This window comes from Cajanus cajan, chromosome 10 (assembly GCF_000230855.2).
Source record: "Cajanus cajan strain Asha chromosome 10, NIPB_CcT2T_4, whole genome shotgun sequence".
Taxonomy (NCBI): domain Eukaryota; kingdom Viridiplantae; phylum Streptophyta; class Magnoliopsida; order Fabales; family Fabaceae; genus Cajanus; species Cajanus cajan.
In genome coordinates, this window is record NC_138526.1 from 41,609,043 (window position 1) to 41,626,947 (window position 17,905).

General features: G+C 33.2%; 2 protein-coding genes across 4 annotated transcripts; both read right to left on the reverse strand.

Annotated features, from left to right (window-relative positions):
- Nucleotides 1-5,102: 5,102 nt before the first annotated feature.
- On the reverse strand, nt 5,103-10,199 carry LOC109816516 (chaperone protein dnaJ C76, chloroplastic). Its single transcript, XM_020381562.3, has 9 exons — nt 9,862-10,199; nt 9,379-9,507; nt 9,149-9,278; nt 8,343-8,463; nt 7,818-7,899; nt 7,342-7,395; nt 6,910-6,948; nt 5,889-5,988; nt 5,103-5,423 (listed from the first exon to the last, which is right to left on the reverse strand). Exons 1-9 carry the CDS (start codon nt 10,090-10,092, stop codon nt 5,293-5,295), a joined length of 1,017 nt encoding a protein of 338 aa, XP_020237151.1. The 5' UTR covers nt 10,093-10,199; the 3' UTR covers nt 5,103-5,292.
- Nucleotides 10,200-11,880: 1,681 nt separating this feature from the next.
- LOC109816493 (shaggy-related protein kinase eta) lies at nt 11,881-16,795 on the reverse strand. Of its 3 annotated transcripts, none has more exons than XM_083064548.1 (12): nt 16,514-16,795; nt 14,965-15,057; nt 14,461-14,520; nt 14,064-14,336; nt 13,888-13,962; nt 13,754-13,810; nt 13,287-13,427; nt 13,119-13,169; nt 12,937-13,032; nt 12,788-12,871; nt 12,518-12,619; nt 11,881-12,262 (listed from the first exon to the last, which is right to left on the reverse strand). In XM_083064548.1, exons 1-12 carry the CDS (start codon nt 16,634-16,636, stop codon nt 12,083-12,085), a joined length of 1,335 nt encoding a protein of 444 aa, XP_082920674.1. In that variant the 5' UTR covers nt 16,637-16,795; the 3' UTR covers nt 11,881-12,082. The 3 variants fall into 3 exon arrangements, with proteins under 3 accessions (XP_082920674.1, XP_082920676.1, XP_082920675.1); XM_083064550.1 differs by having other exon boundaries at nt 11,881-12,265; nt 16,514-16,789; XM_083064549.1 differs by lacking the exon at nt 16,514-16,795 and adding an exon at nt 15,303-15,442 and having other exon boundaries at nt 11,881-12,265.
- Between the last annotated feature and the right edge of the window lie 1,110 nt (nt 16,796-17,905).

Here is a 17,905-nt window from a genome sequence, read left to right on the forward strand (position 1 = left end):
TAACTTTGATGTTGGAAATGGTCAACAACACTACCAAATAAAAGGGGTATAGGGTGTTGTTTTACTTCAAAAGAAAAATAAGGAATACTAATAAAATTAAAACAATGCATGAAAATAAGAAAACAAAAGGAGAGGAATAGAAAATTTTGCATGCATGTATAAATAACACCATGCTATAACCACCAAAAACATTCTAATTATGAGAGAGAAAAAGAGAGATAGAAAATAAGATTTTAGAAAATAAAATTTTATTTTATGTGTGTATTTGGGCTATGAGTTGAGTGTTTGTAAAAACTATTTATATTTTCTCCTTTTTTTTTCAATAATATATCTATAACAACCTGAAGATGTAGACACAATTAACTGAAGTTCATTATCAAGTTTTGTGTGTTATTATTTCACATTTATTTTCTTTCTGGAAAATTTGATTATCAAAAATCCTGCATAATTTCTCAACAATTGGTATCAAGTGCTTTGATGTTGAATTTTATCAATTCTTAAAAGAATTTATAATCGATCTAGAAGGAATTAGATTTGAGAGAAATAATGGTCATAGATGAAAGAAAGGTAAAAATTGAGAAGTTCGATGGTGCAAATGTTAGCTTTTGGCATATGCACATTGAAGATTATCTATATCAAAAAAAGTTGTATCAACTTCTTTAAGGAAACAAATCAAAGGGCATGAGGGATGAAGATTGAGCTCTTCTCGAGAGACAAAGCCCTTGGAGTAATTTGATTGACATTATCACGCAACTTTACATTCAACATTGCAAAAGAAAATACCATGGTGGGTTTTATGGTGACTCTTTCTAGTATGTATGAAAAGTCATCATCTTCAAACAAAGTTTATTTGATAAGCCAATTATTTAATTTGCGAATGATAAAAGGCGCATTGACAACATAACATCTTAATGAACTCAATATAGTCACAACCCAATTAAGTTCAATTGGAATCAAATTTGATGAAGTACGAGCGTTGATACTTATAATGCACAAAATAAACATGCCTAACTTAGCATTAACACACATCAATATAATTTGCACTCTTTTAAACATGAGAGGAATTCTTTGTAATAATCAAGATAAAGTAAGCTTTCATCATGAACTTGGTCACCAATAAGGAAAGACTTGAGCTTCTTCACTCTAATGTTTGGGGTCCAACGACTATTCCATCCATTAGTGAGAAGCAATACTACATGACTTTTATTGATGATCACCCTAGGAATGTATAGGTATACTTTCTGATACATAAGTTTAAAGTATTTGAGGCTTTCTAGATTTGGAAAGCCATGGTAGAAAATGAGACAAGTTTAAAGATCAAAAAACTTAGAACAGACAATGATGGTGAATATGAAGACACTAGGTTTAAGAAGTTTTGCTATAAACACATGATCAAAATGGAGAGGATCATGCACGATATGCCTCAATAGTCAACACAATAGTGTAACTGAGCGTATGAATCAAACATTGATTGAAAGAGTCAAAAGCTTGCATTTGCAATTAGGTTTACCAAAGCAGTTCTAAGCAAAAGTGGTGAACACAACAAATTACTCAATCAATCGAGGTCCATTAGTACCATTGGAGCAAAAAATACCAGAAGAGGTACGGAATGGAAAAGAGGTAAAACTCTCACATCTTAAAGTCTTTGGTTGTGTAACATATGTGCACATTATTGGTCAAGGTAGGGATAAACTTGATCCTAAATCAAAAAAGTGCACTTTTATTAGTTATGGTGAGTATGAGTTTGGCTACTCGCCTATGGAATCAATTGAAAATAACAATGAACAACAACTTGACACACCAAAGCCTTCTACTCCAACTTCTGTTTTGAAAAGGTCTTCTCGGCCTCATGTGTCTAATAGTAAATACCTAAATTATATATATATTGTTAACTGATGAAGAGGAACCTAAAAACTACAAAAAGAATGTCAAACTACAGGTGCTATTAAGTCAAACCTTGCCATGAAAGATGAGAGAAGTCTTTAATATCCAATCAGACGTAGGAACTAATAGAATTACCTCTTGGAAAAAAGGTGTTTCACAATAAATAGGTGTATTGGGTGAAGGAGGATCATAATGGCTCCCGTGGATATAAAGTTCGTCTACTTGTTAAAGGATTTCACAAAAAGGAAGGAGTTGACTGCTCTGAAATCTTTTCTCTAGTTGTAAAACTAAATACTATTAGATTCGTCTTAAGTATCATTGCTAGTGAAAGGATCTATCTCGAGTAATTGGATGTTAAGACTATATTTCTTCATGGAGATTTAGATGATGAGATTTACATGCATCAACCTAAAGGTTTCTCAGAAGAAGGAAAAAAGAATATGGTGTAAAGATTAAAGAAAAACTTGCATGGCTTGAAATAAGCTCCAAGATAATGGTATAGGAAGTTTAAAAGTTTCATGCACAAGGAAGGTTTCTAAAAGTGCAACACTGACCACTATTGTTCCTTCAAGATATATAAGTTCAATTATATCATTTTGCCACTTTAGGTCGATGATATGTTAGTAGCTAGTTTAGATATGGACGAGATCAGAAGCTTGAAGCAATAATTGTCAAAAGAATTTGACATGAAAGACTAGGGCTTAACAAAAAGGATCATCGAAATGCAAATCATATGAGATAAGCACACTAGTGCAAAAGAGGCTTTTTACGTCTGTTATTTTAAGGTTTTTACATTAGAAAAACATCCAACGTTAATGTGAGATACTTAAATTTACGTCAGTTTTTAAGATCGACGTAAATTTACGTCGGAGATTTTTGAACACCGACGTAAAAAAGTTGTAAACCCAAAAAAAATTTATGCTAGAACGGCCCGTTCTGCAATCAGAACGGGCCGTTCTACTTGCAGAACAAGTCGTTCTCCTTGTAAAAAGGCATTAGTGACGTTTCTATGTTGTGTACAATTGCTATCATTGGAATCGATACTGAGAGTCGTGTCCCTAACTTGAACTAATAGTCCATATTCAAGATCCAGAAGGCACACTTGACAAACATTTTTCAATTTACTACATGTCTGGCAAATCTCAATTTTCTTATATCTTGCATCTTGACCAGGTCTCCATCTAAAAACAATGAAAGGCCTTGTACAAATTTTGCACTCCTTGTCATACTCTGCTCTTGTCTGCAGCCAAAGATAAACATTATAAATAAAGAAAATAGAAAAGCGAAAGGAGCGAAGAAGATAGGAAAGGAACCATTCAAACGTAGGGGCTGTCGTTGAGGCAGGATTTGCAGATGATGGGAAAATCAGAGCGCTCCCAACCGTCGGCTTCGTGGCTAGTGGATATATAAAAAACTCTTTTACGTCGGACTACATAGGGTCCGACATAAATGCAACAATCTACATCCGATGTAGCTGATGTCCAACGTAGATTGTTAAATTTTACGTCGGATCCTATATAGTCCGACGTAAAAAAGTTTGCATTATTTTCAAAAATGCCACCACGTCTTTTTTACGTTAGATATGTTTAGGTCCGACGAGAAAATACAGACGTAAATTCTTACTTTTGCACTAGTGGCAAAAAGGTAGTTTGCAGTTATCTCAAGCAAAGTACATCAACCATCTTTTGCAAAGATTGAACATGAGCAATGCCAAGTTGGTTAACACACCTTTGGTCAGTCTTTCACTTATCTAATGATTAGTCCCCTTAGTAGGAGGAGGAAAAATAATTCATGGCTAAAATTTCGTATGCTTTAGCCATTGGAAGTTTGATGTATGCGATGGTATATACAAGGTTAGATATTATCAATGGGAGTTGTTAGCAGGCTTATGTCAAATCTAGGTAAAGTGAATTTCGAGGTATTTGTGAGGCATTATAGAGAAGTTTTTTGTACTTTAGTAAAGAAGAATCAAAAGTACAAGACTACGTAGATGCACACTTTAGAAGTGAAGTCGATCACCAAAGAAGTACCACTAGTTACATTTTTAGTGTTGGTACTACAATTGTTAGTTGAATGCCACAAATATAAAATATTGTTGCTTTATCCACTATAGATGTTAAGTATGTAGTAGCAATAAAAGCCAGTAAGAAATTGATATGGCTTTATGGATTATTAATTTTTAATACAAATGAAATTCATCAAAGAAAAGAGTGTTTTGCACAATGATAGTCAGAGTGCGATACATCAGACTAAGAATTTAGTATTTCATTCTAGAACAAAGTACATTGGTCCTTGTTATCACTTCAATAGATCTTTACTTGAGATGAGGTGCTAAAATTGAGAAAGATTCTAGGAAGTAAAAATCCAATAGACATGTTGACAGGTAATAACCATTGACAAATTGAAGTTGTATTCAACTTCAGTTGGCCTAATAGAATAACAAATAAGATCAGACTACTGCATTGATCAAGATGTAAAGATAAACTGAAATCATTTTTCAAGTGAAAAATTGTCATAAATTATCAACAACACTATCAAGTAAAAGGAGATAGGGTTTTGTTTTAGTTAAAAGAGAAAAATAAGGAAAACCAATAAAATTAAAAATAATGCATTAAAATAGGAAAACAAAATGAGGAAAAAAAACTTTGCATACATGTATAAATAACATCATATTATAACTATAAAAAATATTTAAATTACAAGAGAAAAAAAAAGAAAAAGATAAAAAATAAGATTTTAAAAAATAATATTTTATTTTGTGAATGTATTTTGACTGTGACTGTGAGTTGAATGTTTATAAATACTATTCATATATTTTTTTTTCAATAATATACTTATAACAGTTGATAGAAGTAAGCACAATTAACCAAACTCCGATATCAAGTTTTATATATGTCATTATTTTTCCTTTATTTTATTTCTTGTAAATTTAATTTTAAGAAATTTTACGTAATTTTTCAACATAAAAAAATTATTTGTATAGAAACAAAACGTATAATTTCTAAGTAAAATACTAAACGCAACTGAAGAGAGGATTTCTATATCCGTACTCACAGAAATTTAAGAACTATTTCATACACTTATTATCTTTAGCCACTTCATCGACTTAAACAAAATAGTTCACTTGTTCTTCAAATATAATTATTTCAACCAAAATATTCGTTCTTTGCAACCTTCCCAAGAATTAACAATCAGTACAGAGCACACTGCAAGCATAATTATGAAGTAAACTAGCTTTCTTTTATACTTTTCCCTTGTATTACTATGTCTAAAGATTTACCTTAATCATAGTTGTTGCATATACAATCATGGCTAGTAGAGTGAGAAGATCTCACTGGTTTAACTTAGAGGCTATAAATGAATTAATTACATGGGACTAAATGATATAGAAGGTAAATCAAATACTAATCAATTTTCCTTGCCAGGGCTTGCCTCTGGAAGTTTAAATGTAGGAGGCTTATCAACACCCCTCCTTGAGTATTCCCTCCATCTTCGTGCTGCTGAAGCAGCTCTTTTTGCTCTTTCTTCAACTTCCTCATCTGCAAAATAATTTCCATTTCAAAGACTAACTAGGACAAACAATATCATCATTGTATAAAAGTAATTGTGGCAACATATTTTTAGGTAACCATAATATTAGTATGAGATATTCATCACAAGATGCTGTAATTTATCTCTGTTGAAGATCCTTAATGCATATAAATAGGTATTCTCTTTTTAACATAGTGTATTTTATACACAAGGTTAATATTCAAATCATGGATAATTTGATTAAAAGACATAAGTTACTATTACTTGTGTGAATCAATGTTAATAATTGTCGTAACATATTTCCGACCTGTTTGCTAGGGAAATTTTTTCTTGATAGGAACTTAACATTTAAAAATTACAAATATAAGTCCTATATGATCAAGAATTACTAAAACAATACAACACTTAAAAAAGAAGACTTAAACAGAGATTTTTAGAAATCAATTTTTTATAATTTCCAATAATCCCCATACCTGAACTTTGATACTCTTTCTGTTTGCCCCAAAGATTGTCCCAGTACGAATTTTTCTTATCAGAACCTTCTTGCTTCATCATTCTCAATTTTGCTTTTTCCTGCAAGAAGCTCGTTAATATTTGGTTGTGCTTGAAACTAATTAATGTGCATCACATGTTTTGGAACACTGAAGCAGGAGTGGAATTTCAAAAGACTAAACTTAAGATTTTGTAGTTCATTTGTGTTTAAGAGTTTGGTCAAACATCACCGATTTTGAGGACTTCCGTACTCGTCAGAAATTATTGCATTGTCTTGTGTGCAATAAACTGCAGAGCCTCCTATTTGTCTTAAAGAATAGTGCTTCCCTCATTCCATTATGTTTGACTAATATGATTTTAGTTATCAATATAATTAATATGTTTGATTTCATAAAATAAATCATACATAACTTACCAATATATAATTAAAGAATACATTAATAATGGTTATTAGTTAAGAATATAATAGAAAACAAATATTTAATGTTACATTGATTTTACGAATTGTTAAAAATCGAACAAAATAGAATTGAGGGAGTACAATGTTAAAAGTAAAACGTTCTTTTACTTACATGGACCACTATGGCATGCATCATTGGAATGCTTAAATTATTCTTCAATTATATTCAACATTGACAAAAGTATATTCAAATAAACATTTTCTGAAGCATTGGTCCCTAGCATTAAGCTTGGAGTAATTAGTCACTGACCTATTAGAAAGTTAATCATGTCAGCACAATAAGGACCAAATACCAATGAACTCAGAACTCACAAATATTTAAGACAAGGAAACTTGTGCACCTTGTCTTTGAACTCTCAGTAGCATACTTCTTTTTCTTTTTTATTTTTTAAAATAAATAATATGATCCAGAAACAACCCAGAATAATAATTATAATATAATCAAGAGAAGTAATAAACAGTCATAAGATTAATTGCATGTAAATAAGTGACACTTCACATATTAAGCAAAAACAGAAGGCTTTGAAAATAGGAGTTCTAACCAAGACTTTTGACTGCCTCTTTTCCCATCTGGAACTTGCCTGCCAATAATACATGCAGCTCATGTTAGAGAACAACAACATTGCAGTACTTAATCTACTTGAAACTTAAAAATCCTCAAATCTTTGATTACAAGTTGAAAAATGAAATATTGAGTTATATTATTCTGAAAAGAAAATGTGCTTTCTCAATCCATGTTAAGTTGACCTTTTAATCATTTTTTGAAAGTCAGAACAAATATCCAATCCATGTTTCTCAATTGATGGTCTTTCAATTAGTTCATACGTTACACACAATATGATTATTACATTTTGCAACCCAAGAAATCCCCATCAAGTCATCGACCCACAAATTTCCTCCAAATGTGGATAAAAAAAAATAGAACAAAGCCTGTGAACATTTACTTAACCTTGTATTCATTTCATTATTCTTACCATTCTGAAAACATCAATTGATGCTGTTCCCATTCCTGATAGCATTAGGGCAACCTGCTCGTACAAGAGTCAGTATATATACAAATAGTACTTTACAGAACACTTGATACGATCATAAGCATTTCCGTGTTCAGAATCAATTTAGGGATAATGTTATAGCATTTATTTATATAACAAAGCAATTTTCCACTCCAAATCGCTATTTGGTTTATCGATTTCATATGGAAGTTGAGTATCTATGTTTCATTTTAAAAAATCAACTAGGAAACTAAAGCTTCGTGTATTAAAAATAAAGGAAAAAAGGTATAATCCTGGAGACTATACACTAAATTATCAAGAAAATTGTTAAGAAACTCAAACTTAAATCAAAAGCATGTACCACAAAAGAATTGATGTTTTTTCTTGTTTCGTAAAGGTGGTGAAATTTTCTTAGGAATATAGAACTGGAATATTTATATGCTATAACAAGACCTTACATTGACTCTTTCTACACGGCGCATCTCATCTTCTAGTAATGATAGTTGTGCAGCAGATGTCCAATGAATGCAGCTAACAGGGCTAAAATTAAAAACAAAAAAACAAAAGTTAAATTAGTTCCAGCAATCTTCATTAGATTAGTTGCATCAGAGGCAATATCAAGGTGATGCCAAAGGTTATAAACCTCAAGTATCTACCAGCAATAAGAAGTTAAAAGTTAAAAATATATACTATAGAAACTTGATTTATTAAAGTTGAATGGATTATTGTTGTCTGTAAAGTTATATAATGTAGCCAATTAGTGAGAAAAGTTTAATCTTAAATTCTTAATTTATATAATAAAAAAATTGGAATATCGCACAAAAGGGCATCATTAAAACAACAATGGCAATTTTAATCATATTAAAGCAAGTTACACATTAATAAAGCAAGTTTTATTATACTTCTATTATAATCATACATTAATTATGGTAGTAGACATAACTGTTAAATACAGGTAATTAGAGAGATAAACATAGACATACCAACTGTCAATTGCCTGTTGAACTAGGTCAGGATTCCCGCTTTGGTTGTATGCTCTGGCTCTTCCAAAGTCTTCCTCAATTGCAAATACATCAGGGGCTACATTTGCACAATTTTTGCAGCCTGTAGAAGGATTTGCAGCTTTTTTTATATAACATGCTTTGTAATTTCTCAATGCAAAACTTTCTAGATGTATAATTGGTGTCCACAAGGAAGCATCACTTAAGACAAAATCATTAAGCATATTATTTTAAGCACTGGATTACTGATCATCCAGGAACTTAGATGCCAGTATTTGTCTTTAATCCATGATTTGACTGAATCCTGGTAGATTGAAAAAATGGTTATTCGATTCTCAAACCACTTTTTTAAGAAAGTATCAGAGTCTACATCCTAGTAATTATTGATTATTGTTAGATTTATTAGGTCACCTACTACTGGACTGCTATAGGACTATTTGTAGATATCCAGTTCTGCAAACTTCGCAGTCCTTGGCGTAAAGGGATATGTTGGAGAACCCACTTCAACTAATGAGATGGCCATACATATAAATGGAGAACAATTCTCATTTTACAAATCTGTTTTACAAAGTTGAGTTAGGCTTCAAGTCATTTTATTAAGACATCACTCATTTAATTGCATGTTTCTATCTCTTCACTTTCGATCTCCTAGTTGTAGAAAACAAGAGCACAAATAGAATTTCTTGTTGAAAAATTGTTTCCCTAAAAAAGAAGTATTACCAAGAACCCTCATTCTTCTTTCAAAAGAAGTAAAAGAAAAGGTAACAATGTATGAGTGAGTAAAGTACCTATGCAGCTGAATTCATCAACAAAGGCATGATCCTTTGGGCTTGAATCATCCAGGAAAGGGTTGATTGACGTTAAAGAATACCCATGAATTTCATCATAAATCCTGCGTTGGATGGGATCGCTGAGCACCTGCACTGCAATAGTCAATTTCCAATAAAAGCACAGGACAAAACTTCAACTTGCATTTTCCCTAAAGCTTAAAATTTAAGAAATTTAAAATGGAACCAACCGTGTAGACTTCATTGATAAACATGCAGAAATTTGTAGTCTCAGGATCATTTCCACTCAAGTCCGGGTGGCAAGATTTCATGCAATTGTAGTATGCCTTCTTGATTTGCTCAGGTGTGGCGTCTGGAAGCTAATAAAGAAAACAGACCCACCAAATACTAATTATTACACATACTATATAATATAATTTTTTAGTCTAAAGATATATTTCACACAATATTTTAAAGCTGACCATCAAAGATTATTCTACAATTTTCAAAACTCTCAATCAAGGACTTATCAGGAATCGTGTATAATTTTACTAAAGGGTCAAAAAAACTAAACTTGCCTTTAGGAAAACTATCAGATCATGACTAATGATTACTTTAAGTTCAAACAAATTGGTTTAAAATTTTTAATCTCACTAAGACTTCTTAACTTATATGTGTGTGTGATTATTTTCAGCAGAAAGTAAAGAGAAGAAAGTCAAAGTTTGATGCCTCACCAGTCCCAGAACTGCATAATAGTCATCTGCAACAGCCTCAGTGGGAGAAACCGAGTCTTCAGCAGTAACTCTTACCCTGCCACATCCTCTTCTCTTTCCACTGTGTGTCACAAAGGTGCATGGACTAGCAGCCTTCACCATCATTCTCCATGAGTTTTTAGAACACAAATTCAATAGTGGGTTGTGGATGTTGACAGCCTCCATACACACTGGAGACAATAACTGAGCCATGATTCTAAATCCAATGTAAAGAAGCTGGTTCCAAACGGACACAGTATATGTGAATTTTGGTTGCTGCAGTTGTAAAATAATGGACACAATCTCAACCACAGATATTGCTATTGTTATTATTATTATAAAGTAAAAATTAAACAAGGAATATTGAATGCAAAAGCTGCACCTAGAGTGATACCGAAGTTAAACAGGAAAATAATATAATGTTAATTATAATTATACAGTTTATTGGAAAATGGTATATTTTAATTTTTGAGGAGGAAGAAATTTTGGCTGAGAATTGAGAAAGGGGAAATTGCTGATATGTCACTCTTATAGCCACAAGACATCCTTAGAATCTGAAGGAATCTAGCAAGTGCGAAATAGGAGGCAATGGGCCTTTATAAATTGAACAGTGCTACTTGCATTTCAATTTGGCTAGGCCGGTCCATTTCATGATCCATTGCAGTTCCGTCAATTACAAATTTAATTTGCTATGGGTTTAGTACAAATGCACAATTTAAGTTGATAAATAAATATTAATTATTTAGTGGTTATTTAAAATAAATAAATATTTTATTAAGTAAAATATAAAATTTTAAAATTAAGTAATTATAATTATTAACTATATTTTGGTAAAATTTTAAAATTGATCTAATCAAGCCCGATTAAATGTTAAATTCGACTACAATATATTTTTGCTTTAATTTTATTCACTAACTCCAATTGCTTTATCTAATTATTTATGCCAGATGCCAACCATCGACCACGTCTATTTTCACATTCTAGTCATATCGTGCACGTTTGGTGCTTTGGTGTAAATTGTCTTCGCTTGACACCCTTTTTGTTGCTTCAAGCAAATGATAGCCTACAACCGATATTTGCCGTGAGTATTGGAATTTAAGACAATATTAAAAAATAAAAATAAAAATAAAAAAAGATATTTGGTTTAAAGTTGATACTTGTTTGCATGAAAAAGAAGTCATATTATCTAAACTAGCGTAAAAAAAGTATTTGTATTTTGTTAAAAATAAAATAAAATAAATAATAAAAATAATTAAAGTTAAATATTAGAACGTGGTTTTATGAGTTATTTGCATAAGTTATCTCCTCATCCTCCACACTACCGTGGTTTCTCCCAATAACCATAAAAACGACGACACTATAATTGAACCCCTTCTTAAAGAATGATTATTTAATTATTTTCCATCCTTTCTTACGAACTTTTGGGATGGATTCTTTTCCTCGTGCTCGAAAAATCCTGTGATTCTTTAGCCTTTAAATTCGCAGGCTCAAAATTATAGCGCAGGTAGAGTAGTGCGTCTACCTCTTTGGGATAAAATTGAGTGAAGAAGAGAAAAATAGAAAGAATAAAAGTAAAAAATAAAAAAAAAAGCTGAAAGTTATAAAAATGAGAACGAAAAGGGACAAATAGACTAATAAAAAGATATTGGAAGAATAAGAAGAAAATAATAGACTTTACTAAATGTGATAAAAAGAAAAGAAAAAGAAAAATATATACAAACGAGAAGAGGGGAAAATAAAATTATAGTAATAAATAAAAAATAAAAAAATAAAAAGGTTATGCCCAATTCATCGCAGGTAATGTTCATTATCTTTTTTTTGAGGATTTCAATGGAAATTTTCTAATATTAGTTAGGAAAGAAGAGGTCTTGATGTACTACGGTCCTTCGAATTTTGGTGGGCTCCGACAGCCCCCTACCATTGTAGACAAGAACGCAATGATTTCAAACTCTTGGCAATATGAGGTGGAAAAAGGTAGAGATGCAAGGTACAAGTATAGTATAACTAGAATGAAATATTAGACATTTAGACATAATCAACATTTCCGGGTTACACTGAGTATCATCCAGTACATGTATACATCTTCACAAGGGGAGAAAAACTGCATCTTTAGGCCTGACCCCTGTTCTATTTGACCACAAGCAGGCCATCATGTGTTTCGCACTAATCACTACAGCGGTAGACTCTATGTTTCACTATCTCTTTACATTTGAGTTTGAGCTTGAGCTTGAGCTTGAGCTTGAGCTTGAGCTTGAGCTTGGGCTTGAGCTTGGGCTTGAGCTTGGGCTTGAGTGTCCGCTGGATACAGAAAGCTTAGACCAGTTTGCCGCCTGATATGCTCGGGGATGAGTTTAACAACCAGTTCAGGGTCCGCTCCAGCTAACTGCTGTCAAAGTTTTCATTGCAGAATTATTAACATGCATGGACATCCCACATAATTAACTTCAACAAAAACAAAGCATTATATAATCCTTTCAGCAGTACAATGCTATCATGATTAACTGATATTCAGTGCACATAGATGTGTATAAACAATTGAACAGTGCAATTTGTTGTTGTGTTATTCATGAAAACCCATGTTGAAATACAAAGAGCCTTACGTATCAGATCTAATAGAAGAAACCAATTAGATACATACCTCCTCTTTAAAGTTAAAAAGTGGAGGCAGAGGACGACCATTAGGTAGCCGGGCATTGGGCTCACGAAGCTCGTCAAAGAAAGGATGTGCCAATGCTTCCAGCTGGAAAATAGAAGCCACCAGTGAAAACAATGCTAATTATAGTTTATCATAGTGTATGAACAATGAGGCTGGACGTTTTAACTTTAAATATACTAATATGCTTCTGTAGTATATGCGCCTTGAAAGGAAAGGAGTGAAGGAGGTACAACAAGGGTTTGCCCTACTTACTGCATTGCAACGTAATTTTGGTGAATATTGGAGAAGCCTTGATGCAAGGTCAATTGCTTCAGGAGGCATTCGCTTGTGAAAAACCTGAACCACAGATCAGAATAACTATTGTGTTATAAAGCAAAAGGAGTGACAAGGAATGCAGTTACCTTATGCCAAGGGTGAGCTTTGATATGGGGGAATCTGAAATCGGTATAATTAGGATTCATGCATCGAATTTCTTCTCGAGTAGGAGTACCAAGAACCTACAAAAAGAAAAAACATTAATAAGTATCTCTCTGTAGCTAGATTCATACAATCCAGGGTAACATCAACATAGACAAGGCATCACCTTGATAATTTCCACAAGTTGGTCGACCTGATTTTCTCCTGGGAACAAAGGCTAAAGAAATATTTTGAAACTATGAGAAACCAAGATAACATATTTTCATAAACAAAGAAAAAATTATCAAAATGTATGAGCAACATTAGTGCATAGCTGGCCTAAAATTTTAACAACCTGGCCTAGAAGAAGTTCCGCAAGGACACAACCAGCTGACCAGATATCGATAGAAGTTGTGTATTCTGTTGCACCAAATATTAGTTCTGGGGCTCGATAGTACCGTGAACATATGTAAGAAATGTTTGATTCACCCTTCACCTGACATGAAATAAATTATTAAAATCACACCTTATTTTTTATGAGCAAACTGTAATAAATTTAACATGTGATTACAACCAATGACCTTCTATTTATTGAAAATGGAAAGAGTTGGGATTCAGATTAATAGCAACATTAGTGGCTATTTACTAAAATGTCATCATAACATACACAATTAAAATTGCACTTGTGAACATATCTTAAAAGAGCTTTTTGAATTCTATGATCTGGGTAGGTAACACATGACCTTAGTGGTCCACGTTCACCATTAACAGGTAGCATACATGTATAAAGTAATGAGATGCACAGGAAGAATACCAACATACCAGAACTTTTGCACTCCCAAAATCGCAAAGCTTGACTTGGTGAGTGAGTGGATCAACCTACAGAACAAATGGACAATAGGTTTAGAATACATGTAAGCAACTCCTTGAGAAAAAATAGCAAATGAATAACTTACCAAAAGATTTTGAGGCTTCACATCCCTGTGGCAAACTCCTGGTACAGTATGTATATATGCCAGTCCCCTAAAGATCTAAACATCATATCCAAACTCAACCATTACAAAATTTCAAATGAAAAAGCGAAGCATGAACAACATATCAAACCAAATTGCAAACAGAGAAAACCTCATACTTGATATGTATATAATTTCACATAGATTAGGGGCATTCTCTGGTTCATACTACCATAGTGCTTTATAACTCGGAGCATCGTCTCAGGGACATATTCCATCACCAAGTTCAGAAAAAGTTCATCTCTGCTTGTCGTAGAGAAAAAACAGTGCTTCAGGGAAACTACATTTGGATGATCCATTAAACGCATTAACTGCAGTTCACGATTTTTGTATCGCCTGTCCTGCAAGACCTTCTTTATAGCCACTGGCTCCCCAGTCTCCAAGCACTTTGCCTTCATTTCAGGTCAAAAAGGAACATACCCCAAGGGTGTGAAGCAATATGAGATACTTAACAGCATGAAAAGCTAACTAGGAACAGTTATCACCTCAAGAGTTTATTACTTCACTTATCCTTACCTGGAAAACAATTCCAAATGATCCGGTGCCAACAACACGTTCAGCCATGTAACTGATGGTCTGCAAGTGGTATTAGAACACAAATTTATGAAGAATAAAAGAAATGGGAACTTGTGAATGTCATCATTAATCTTTAGCATTCAATTTTATTGAACCATCATTGACATATGTATCAAAATTCCTCAAAACCATACCTTTTAAAGCCATAAATAATCAATCAATAGAAAGGGAGGAACAAGATTAAATAAATAAAACAGTTAGATTAGATAAGGGTGGAGGAATTACGCCAACTTCAGCTGGCTACCAGCATTATATTTTTGAATGAATCCTTAATAAAAAAATTAAAAAAATAAATAAAAAAAAGCTTAAAAAGTAAACTACCCAATCCACAAATGTAGTTCAGCTGAGTCCCAAAAGGAACTAAATATTAATCTATAGTACAAAATGAAATGTTTTTCTTTTTATAAAAAAATGGAAGAAGAGAAAGGTTAGAACGCGCCGTACTCGTTTAGGTTCGCCATTTTTGCCTCCAATTGTGGTTGAGATTATATGACCAGTGAGTGCATCATTACCCTCTGCAACAGGAGCTGACATTTCCTGCAATTTATACCAATAAATAGATATTTAATGTGGTAAAGAAATAGAATATCAGACTCTTAATACAATATCAGCAATTGCTTATTGAGTTACTTCAATGAACTTTGTCTTAATAGCAATTATCACCAATAATTTGGTTTAGAAGCATTTACTTAACATGGCAACTTCATATGCCTATGGACATACATATGCTCAACCTATGCACAACTCAGCCGAGTCACTTATGGACATACATAAATACTTACATAAACGGAAATTTAGCAGTTAATACTTTGGTTTAGACACCTACTCCTATGCCGCTAGATTAAAAGTTTTATATGATAAGAGGAACACAGAAATGGAATATAACCAGCAGAAATGGATAGATAGTCACCAATCAATGTCAAAGTTGAAGATAGGCGAAGTATAAAGAGCTCAAAGATAATAAGGTATATGCATAGAAAAAGTTAAATCAGGTTGCCATGGTCCACAAGAAAGCATCAAATGCCAAAGAAAAGCTTTAATATCAATTATGAGACAACAGAGGGAGAATCAAAGAACAATAATTCCCCAAAGCAAACAAAAACCGTTTGAACAACAATCCACCAGCAAATCAAGGAAATCCCATTTGAAGCAAGGAACCCAAGTTTAAAATGAATATATGCAAAAATTATACAGAAAATAACATAGAGCCATCTTTCAAACAAAATCACCATATTCTCAAAGCCATTTGAATTTCCCAGTAAAATAAGAGATTAAGTGAAAGTAACCTGGCCTAATAGAAAAAAAAAAAAAAAAATTACAGCATGGATGAGGACGAGGACAACAAAACAACCTAATAAAAAGCGAAAAATTTGGGAGGAAAATTGCGACACATTCCAACCCCATAGAGTTTTAGTGGGAAAAACAAACCCGAAGGATGAGAAACTCAGGAACTCACATGACACAAACTAGAGGGTAAGCCAACTTTAAGTTAAGCTAAGTACAAAATCAGATTCTCTCTCTCTCTCTCTCTCTCTCGTGTGTTTGAAGAAATGAAAAGCCCAAATTGAAGAACAGGATTCCACATTTTCACTTCACTCGATTCCATTTCCCTTTTCTGGCCCACTAAACAGAAAGCTCCACGAACTTCAATTTTTCAACACTAAGATCTCAACCACGAAAACACAAGTTAAAACCAAACAACAACAGCAACAGCAACAACAACAATTTATCCACGCTCACAAACTTGACAATTCCGCAAGAAAACAACGCCATTCCTTCAAGGCAACGTTAGAGCCACTCCAGCCACCGCCGGAGCGAAATTCCGGCGACCTCCGAACAGGCAAAAACAATGCCGGAAACGAACAGATCGCCGCAGGCTACGCTCTAACCGAGGCCTGTCCGGCGGATCAACGACGATCCGAGCACCGCGAACGGCGGTTGCAAACGGCGCGTGGTCGCGCACAATGAGAGAATAGTCGAGAGCGGAAGTTACCTTGTCGGACGACACGTCGGAGCTGCGGCGAGAGTCGACGCTCAATCGGTCATTCTCCGCTTGCGGCGGAGCCGCCACTTCCGGTGGTTGAAGTTGTTGCGGCCCCAACGGCATAGAGGCCATGTGAGATAGCAACAAAGAAAAACCACTCACACAACAACACACTCTCTTTCCCTCTCTCTCTCTTCTTTCTCTCTCTAAAACACACTCACTCTCTCTCTCTCTCTCTAGTTTCTCTCTCCTTTGCGTTTCGGAATAGTGCTTGCCTCTGGGTCCATCTTTGTGAATAGAATATATATATATATTAGAGAGTAAGAGAGAGAGAGTGTCTTTATTTATGTTTTCTCACGCGCGTTGCTTAGCGAGTGAAACCCACGTTTCCATTTGAACCGTTTGATTTCTGTTTTGCGTGATCTGGTGTGGCAGGGTGTATGGGTTACGTGGAAAATAGAAGGGAGACAAGGATCACATGGAACCTCCAATGTTTGCATTTACGGGAAATACGTATTCGGAAGTAGTAATGTTGACGTAATAGCAACATAAAATACTAAGGTTTAATACTCTACTCATTAATTAACTCACAGTTCTACTTGGTTGGTGAGTAGTTTATTGAGTTTGCTTATAATAATAATACTTTTTAATGTATAAAATCTATGAAACAAAATCTTGGAATATAAATAATTATTTTTTATAAAATGTCATGCCCTTGGTTTGCATGGATAAGTGGGCGTTTGGTTTTTTCTGATTTTCATCAGAAAAATATCTTGCAACTTGAAATTTTTAGGATATTCTTTATTTTTCTTTATGTTTATAGAATTTATTTGTTGAATAATATAAAATTTTGTTAAGAAGAATAACGGTGTAACGGTGAAAAGTATCAATAAGAAGAAAAACGTGAGGATAAAGATGACTAAAGACCGAAAAACTGCAGAAAAATCGAAACTGTAAAACTTGTTATTACATAACGTATTGTTATTTTTTAAAAATAAAAAATTAATATGTTAAATAATATAATTTTTATCGGCAATTTATGCATTAAATGCGAGTTTACTTTTTTTAGAATAACGACGTTATAACGGTGGAAAGTATCCATAAAATAAGAAATAACATGTAGATAAAGATGACTAAAGACTAAAAAACTGCAGAGAAATCGGAACCGCGAAGACTTATAAGTTGTTATTATTTAACGTATTGTTATTTTTCTTTAAAAATACAGAATTAATACGTTAAATGATATAAAATTCTATCAACAATTTAAGTTATTAAATATGTATTACCTTTCAGTTTATAGATCCTTAACCACAAAATTACTTAATATATTCTCATAGATTACCATCATAAGGTGGTGCTTAACCTTTAAATATATAGTTATGGGTCTAAAATTGTCTGATT

Bases quoted from the DNA above. Each gene is read 5' to 3' on its own strand.
- LOC109816493 (XM_083064550.1), bottom strand. From the start codon at position 16,636: ATGGCCTCTATGCCGTTGGGGCCGCAACAACTTCAACCACCGGAAGTG. The intron at 14,521-14,964 runs GTACGGCGCGTT...TACCACTTGCAG, and splicing joins AAAATGGCGAACCTAAACGA to ACCATCAGTTACATGGCTGA. The intron at 12,266-12,517 runs GTATGTATCTAA...AAACTTTGACAG, and splicing joins TTTTTAACTTTAAAGAGGAG to CAGTTAGCTGGAGCGGACCC.
- LOC109816516 (XM_020381562.3), bottom strand. From the start codon at position 10,092: ATGGCTCAGTTATTGTCTCCAGTGTGTATGGAGGCTGTCAACATCCAC. The intron at 9,508-9,861 runs GTGAGGCATCAA...TTTCTTTATTAG, and splicing joins ATTATGCAGTTCTGGGACTG to CTTCCAGACGCCACACCTGA. The intron at 8,464-9,148 runs GTACTTTACTCA...ATCCTTCTACAG, and splicing joins TGATGAATTCAGCTGCATAG to GCTGCAAAAATTGTGCAAAT.